We start from the raw sequence: 7,500 nt of genomic DNA, 5'->3' as shown, positions 1-7,500 counted from the left end.
ATGGCTGGCAGGGACAAACAGGAAACATGTCACTGCACCGACACTTCTGTTTTCCTGAAAACTCTCGCTCTCTCCACCCTCACACAACTGTTTCTTGGTATCTCTCTCCCTCCCTTGGTCCCTCCATCTTTGTGTCTCTCTTTCTCTCACTCTCTCTCTCTCTCTCACTCTCTCTACCTCTACCTCTCTTTAACCCACTCATAAGGTCCAACACACTTTCCTCCTCTAAGTGACTGTTAACCCACCTATGAGTCATGTGTGTTTTTGTTTGTGTGTCTGTGTCTGTATCCACCTGATTGTGTGTATGTGTTTCCACATGCATTTGTGTGTGTGCTTGTATCTGTGCGTGGGAGATTGTCAGTGTGTGTGTGTGTGTATGAAATCATGTATCATTGTGTTGCAATGGTCTCCGTTAGCAATCTGTATTCCCATCTATCGCCATGGCAATGGTGGGTCCATCATCGACGGAACAGCATCACCAGCATGGGGGATGAAATGACACATAAAACACCAACACCACTTATTTACAGTTATAGTTGAGTTATAATCACATGCAGAAAAATATATAATCTTCTAGGATTTCAGAATACAAATAAAGCCGTCACAATAAATCTTGACAATAAAACGTAAGAATCTTTCATTGGGGAACGACAGAGTGTATGAACTGTGTTGACGTGGTTTGGAATGGGAACAGTAAAGTTCTGCAGTTAGTCTCCAGAGAGGCCATCTTGGTTCCATCTCGGTATAAACGCTAGCTGGATGGGGGAACTAAATGTGGCATTCAGTGTTCAGTTCATCCACCGAGCTAGCGCTGAGAGCCAAGATAGCTGCTAGGTGAGCCAGGCCCATGGGGACGTTGCTGAAGGAGTTATGGCCCAGAACTGGTAACAAAACGGGCCATGGAAGTGGGACAGTGCAGGTGGAAATCTCCTCCATCAGAGCACGTGATCAGCACTCATGATCAGTGCTGGTGAGAGGACCCCGTATCTTCTGTTAGGTCCTAAAATAGCCAATATCCCAAAGGTTCTTAGACGTTTGGGCTTCGGCAAATACAATTGTATGATTCATTTTCTGATGATCAAGCATATTGTGCTGAAATTGTTAATAAACCTTTATCTTTAGTTCTGAATTTTATAAAAGCATTTATTGACGATTTGCTCCTTTGTCTCTCTCTGTCTGTCTGTCTGTCTGTCTGTCTGTCTGTCTGTCTGTCTGTCTGTCTGTCTGTCTGTCTGTCTGTCTGTCTGTCTGTCTGTCTGTCTGTCTGTCTCTCTCTCTCTCTGTCTCTCTCTCTCTCTCTCTCTCTCTCTCTCTCTCTCTCTCTCTCTCTCTCTCTCTCTCTCTCTCTCTCTCTCTCCCCCTCCCTCTCTCTCTCTCTCCCAGACATCGTCCATGAGAACCTGAAGATGGGTTCTGACGGGGAGAGCGACCAGGCGTCGGGCACCTCCTCCGACGAGGTGCAGTCCCCCACGGGGGTGTGTCTGCGCAACCGCATCCACCGCCGCATCTCCATGGAGGTGAGTCACGGGGCCAACCAGCCAGCCAATCATCTTTGTTTGTGCAGCGCCGCAATAAACTGATTATCAGGTAAAATCAACAGATCACCTGGCAATGGAAACACCGTCGTCAAGGACAAAATAGGGAAAGAATGGATAAAGGGCTAGATGTTTGAAACGCGGGCATGATAAGAGATGTTTGATAGAGATGCCTCCTAGCTAAGACTCCGCCCACTTGTATACACCTGGTTCAGTTACGGTTCTATTCCTCTATTCAACTCTTTTCTATCTGCTAAATGTTGTTCTATTCTATTATATAAATCAGGCCTTCCTTGAAAAACTATGTACTTGGCCACGTAATATTTGTCAATGTGGAGGAAGGATGAGCACTTCCTTGAAACATTCAAATAATGAAATGATATAGCGGTAGACCAGAGTCCCCCCAGGCAAAGACAGACGGCATTGTCTTATGTTGCTTTCATTGACCTCCGTGTGGGGTAATTCGGTTCTAAATAATGTGTCTCTGTCAGCCTCTGATTGGATCGTATCGCATCCCAGTGATTGGGCCGAGTCATCGGTTCTTTCAAGCCTGTGTATTTCATTTCCGCACCATTTTGTTACACACGGGGGAGCACAAATGGCCTCAATCAATCATGTTCATCGTAGCTGCTCGGTGGAGCCGCCGAATGGATTAATAACCAAAGGCCGCCCCGGCTCAGCCCTGTGGTGGCACTCTGCCCCCTAGTGGTGGACCAGAGAAGTTCTCATTAGTACAATTCCCTTTTGTACAGTGACAGTATGAAAACGCTCTCACACACACACACACACACACACACACACACACACACACACACACACACACACACACACACACACACACACACACACACACACACACACACACACACACACACACACACACACACACACATCCAAACAGACACACTCGCACACACAGAGAGCTGGTGTTGTGCACCAGAACAATATTAATGTATCTCGACACGTGGTATTACCAAAGCGCGGAGCTTTGTGATTGGAGCTCTGTGATTGCCTCCAGCGTTGTCAGCCGTCACCAATCAGACTTAATGGGCCTTATTCAACTAGCGGCCATCTCTGGGGGGAATTCCCCCCAACCTGCTAGTATTCAGAACCATCCAAGTTCTTTGGGGGTAATTTCCCCTAACCAGGTAGCCTTTAGAACCAAGATGGCCGCCAGGGGAATAAGGTCCATACATGTTAATGAGATGCTACTGATGTATCCCCTGCTGCCTACTTCGGATACAAACAGCCCACGGAAAGCACATCGTTTCCTATTCTATCACCACAGTCGCTTTTACTGCTAATGTGCTTTGATGCGATTTCTCCCAGCATGCCCCCTGGTCGGATCTGTTATTACTTTGTCTGTTTTTTTTTAATCTTTTTTATTATCCCTCGACGCGTTTCATCCCCTGTGGGCTTCTGATGATTATCGCGTGCAGGTTACAGAATGGATGTATTTTCCCCCCCTTTTGTTTCACCGTATCTGCGATGGATGGCGAGATCATGCACAAGCTGACTCTTATTAAAGGGCCGGTACGGTGTTTATGCACCACACACACACACACACACACACCTCCAAGGTGTTGTATTAAATGAACTGCAGGAGTTGGAGGAGATGAGATGATAGTGTCATTGTGTGTGTGTGTGTGTGTGTGTGTGTGTGTGTGTGTGTGTGTGTGTGTGTGTGTGTGTGTGTGTGTGTGTGTGTGTGTGTGTGTGTGTGTGTGTGGGTGGATAGGCAGGACATTGTCTGCCAAGCAGCGTGGCGTGGGCTCTCCACTGCAGCAGACAGAAGGTTCTAGACCGCACGCAGGTGGTGTGAAAGAGACGTGGGACACAGGCCTGCAGTGCCAGTCACCTGAACACTCTGTTCCCTGATAGGGCAGATGTTGACGGTGCAGTTTGTGGTTCCCACTCACCACAGAAGCAGCTGGCTTTAAGGGTTGATGAAGAGAAGAATATCTATTTTCCGTCACGTACAGCAAATCAGACACACAGACCTTGGAAAAAGTAGTAATAGTCATTTAAATAATACGATTTCATCTAATGCTGTTTACTTTGTGTGTGTGTGTGTGTGTGTGTGTGTGTGTGTGTGTGTGTGTGTGTGTGTGTGTGTGTGTGTGTGTGTGTGTGTGTGTGTGTGTGTGTGTGTGTGTCGGGGGGTGGAAATTACACCTCATCGACTATTCCTCCCGCTTTTGTTTTGAGATTGTAATACTTCATCGGAAGTTCTCGTATTTCTCTGTACTATCGGTGTATGTATGAATCATCCTCTTGCATTGAGTTATTCCAGGCCAGCTCATGAAGCGCAAATCCCCCGACCTTGTCCCAGTCTGAGTGAAGTTTGACTGGAGTTTTCCTCGACCTTCAGTGAAGGGCCTGAGCCCAGATGGTCGGATTAAAATAGTGCAAATACATTTGCATAATGTTGATGAGAAAATGAACAGGGAAATGGCATGAGATCATGCATGAGATCATTCAAACCTTGCTTGCTGAGGAAACGGGTTCCGCACATTATGAGGCATTTGATTGTAATAAATGACAGTAATGGATCAGCAGGCGAGTATCATTTGAGTCAGTCAAATTCGCACGGATGTGTGGCTTTGGCTTCAACCACGACCCGCTGTGACTGTTCACAACACAACGGTCTCTACAGGTCATGGAAACAGAGCACATCCATCATGCTCACACACGTTTGAGAAAACAGCACTGCGACTGAGGACGATTGCTTCATCGGCTGCTGCTCTGTTGTCTCTCTTGGTTGAGTAGGAACGGCTCTCGCATTGTACGTATGTTGTTGGGTTCACAAAGATGAAGCTCGAAGGCACTCTGGGGCGTTCCCGAGACAGACCGCTGGTCATCCTTGGCTGGGTTGACGGGATGCCCAGGCTGGCTCTGTGATGGCTGGGCTGGGACACAAGACAGGAGGGTCAGTCTCTGGAGGATAACAACCAGCACAGCGATGGGAGGACTATTAAAAAGGACTGTTCATGTTGGGGACGGACACACCTTTAACATAGGGGTTAACCATTCACTAAGGTATTCATGATTGCATTATTACAAAGGAATAACCCTATTGAATAATGTATAAATGAATCCCTTAGTTAACATGAAATAAGGACATTAAGTTAATGAATTAATTATTGTCCCCTTATTGCAAAGTGTCACCATTTATATGGAGGCTTGGGGTTAAATAATTAACATGGCACCTTGTTTTCTCCTCTCCTCCCCGTCTTGTGTGTGTGTGTGTGTGTGTGTGTGTGTGTGTGTGTGTGTGTGTGTGTGTGTGTGTGTGTGTGTGTGTGTGTGTGTGTGTGTGTGTGTGTGTGTGTGTGTGTGTGTGTGTGTGTGTGTGTGTGTGTTTTAACAGGACCTGAACAAGCGGCTCTCCCTGCCGGCTGATATCCGTATCCCAGACGGCTACCTGGAGAAGCTGCAGCTCAGCAGCCCCGGCTTCGACCAGCCCCTCAGCCGCCGCTCCCGCAGAGCCTCCCTGGTGAGAGAGAGAGAGACATGGAGAGAGAGAGAGAGACATGGAGAGAGAGAGAGAGAGAGAGAGAGAGAGAGAGAGAGAGAGAGAGAGAGAGAGAGAGAGAGAGAGAGAGAGAGAGAGAGAGAGAGAGAGAGAGAGAGAGAGAGAGAGAGAGAGAGAGAGAGAGAGAGAGAGAGAGAGAGAGAGAGAGAGAGAGAGAGAGAGAGAAGGCGTGTTTTGCATTCTCACAACACACACGGACATACATGGGAGGCACGGGGTTCGCCTCTGCCCGCCTGCACTCGGTTTCCATGGCAACAGTAAAAGTAACCCCTGATCAGATGAGTGTGCAGTCCCAGAACTTTGCTGCACTTGTCCGTGAGCATGTGCTTCAGGGGGCGCTCCACATGAACCAAACTGAGCCCTGACACGCCCGCCCCCCTCCCCCCCACCCACTCACAGCACAGAGGAGCATTAGCTCACAGATTTAGATTAGCGCTTACATCTGCTGCTGTTATGACGATTGATCGAAAACGTTGAGGTAAAACAAGAAAAGTTGTGACAGTTTCTCCAAAAGGGGAACTTGTGCATCTCCTGTGATACGTGAAGGCGTATTATGTCACCTCTACTTAAAGATAGGGTAGGCAATTTATTTTACAAGCATTTTTTTGTCATAATTTGTTGAAATTGCATTTTAGTCCGAACAGCAATCAATAAAGCAAAGAAAGAAATCGCATCCAAATAGATTAAAATAAACATCAAGATCTGGCTGCACTATTAAATAAGTCCAAGTGAACGTATATGTACACTGAACCACAAATGATTTGTCGCGGCTAGACAAATCCTTTGGCAGTCAAATCAAGCATGTACAATCAAACTCCTAGCTTAAAATAGCTTATAATAGCTTATAATAGCTCATAAGTCAGCACTATGCTTATCAGGCGATCGGGCCCCAAGGGTGGGAAGAGCTATTCTAGTCCCTCGGAGTTACACATCACAACAGGTCACACAGGAGTGGGAGGAGGAGGAGGTCTGTAACCACAGCAAACAGCTGTGTTCTCTGTGTTGTTGACTGACTGTGTGGGGATCATTCTCCTTCTCTGCTCCTCAGTCTGAGCCTCTGTGTTTGTCCCTCTCTCTCTCCCCTCAGTCTGAGATCGGCTTCGGCAAGTTGGAGACGTACATCAAACTGGACAAACTGGGCGAGGTGAAGAGCAACCTCCTTTCCACATTCGTCTGATTACATTTATTAACACGAGAAGAGAATGTATTTACACTCATGTATGTTTCTTCACATATATATATATATAAATAATGTATTATTGTGATGTTATTGTATTATTATAATAATGCTATCACATTTATTAGTATTATGTACATCAACGTAATGACTTATCTTGTTACTTACTCATCTTAATCATCAATTCGTGTGTGTGTGTGTGTGTGTGTGTGTGTGTGTGTGTGTGTGTGTGTGTGTGTGTGTGTGTGTGTGTGTGTGTGTGTGTGTGTGTGTGTGTGTGTGTGTGTGTGTGTGCTCTGCAGGGTACCTACGCCACGGTGTTTAAGGGGCGCAGTAAGCTGACTGACAACCTGGTCGCGCTGAAGGAGATCCGGCTGGAGCACGAGGAGGGGGCGCCCTGCACGGCCATCAGAGAGGGTACCCACCCCCCACCCCAGTCTGTGTTGATGGGATATTATATTGTTGAATCCATCTCCTCTGTCTCTCAATCTCGTGGTTTTTTTTCTGTCTTTCTTTGCACCTATTTCTTTAAATGTAACTGTTCCTGGTCTCTCTCAGGAACATTCTTTCTTTCTCTCTGTCTGACTCTCTGTCTCTCCGCAGGTGTGTGTGTGTCTCTCTCTCCATCTCTCCCTTTCTCTCTCACTCTAATCTCTCTGTCTCTCTGTTTGTCTCTCTCTCCAGTGTCGTTATTGAAGGATCTGAAACATGCTAATATCGTCACGTTACATGACATCATCCACACGGACAAAAGCCTCACCCTCGTCTTTGAGTACCTGGTGAGTCTCAAGTTGATCCAATGCATCATGGTCCGTGTAGTTCATTTAGCTGTTGAGATAATTAACTGATCTCTTCTATTTGACACTATGTCCGTGTCCAAAATGTTTCACTGGTCCCCTGTATTCTTTGGTATTTTGGCATATTAGCATATCATTTGGTGAGTCTATCAGCAGAACATGAACCAGAAAAAATCTTCAAGCATTAAAAATATAATCCTGAATGAGCAGAGAGTTTATAGATATTAATCGTCTCTCTTAGTGGTTGCAGCCTTAGAATTAATGTTATTGAAGTATTTGCATTGTACGTTTACTACTGGTTCCTGTCTAATGGCCGACGCCCCTTCCTGTCCAGGATAAGGATCTGAAGCAGTACATGGACGACTGTGGCAACATCATGAGCATGCACAATGTGAAGGTAAGGACCGGGGGCTTTCAAGGCTTATCTGACGTTCAGTTCATTTCTCTTCACTTCCT

General features: G+C 46.4%; 1 protein-coding gene across 1 annotated transcript in view; it reads left to right on the top strand.

The window, feature by feature from the left end:
- cdk17 (cyclin dependent kinase 17) overlaps nt 1-7,500 on the top strand; it is a 33,281-nt gene that overhangs the window by 19,374 nt on the left and 6,407 nt on the right. The window contains exons 4-9 of the mRNA XM_056578460.1: nt 1,384-1,517; nt 4,906-5,031; nt 6,158-6,214; nt 6,550-6,664; nt 6,932-7,026; nt 7,379-7,441. Coding sequence (XP_056434435.1) covers nt 1,384-1,517; nt 4,906-5,031; nt 6,158-6,214; nt 6,550-6,664; nt 6,932-7,026; nt 7,379-7,441 — 590 coding nt within the window. The remainder of the gene's footprint in view (nt 1-1,383; nt 1,518-4,905; nt 5,032-6,157; nt 6,215-6,549; nt 6,665-6,931; nt 7,027-7,378; nt 7,442-7,500) is intronic.

Source organism: Gadus chalcogrammus, chromosome 19, assembly GCF_026213295.1.
Source record: "Gadus chalcogrammus isolate NIFS_2021 chromosome 19, NIFS_Gcha_1.0, whole genome shotgun sequence".
NCBI classification, from domain to species: domain Eukaryota; kingdom Metazoa; phylum Chordata; class Actinopteri; order Gadiformes; family Gadidae; genus Gadus; species Gadus chalcogrammus.
The sequence above is the reverse complement of the archived record's forward strand: the minus strand, read 5'-3'. Positions and strand labels throughout refer to the sequence as shown.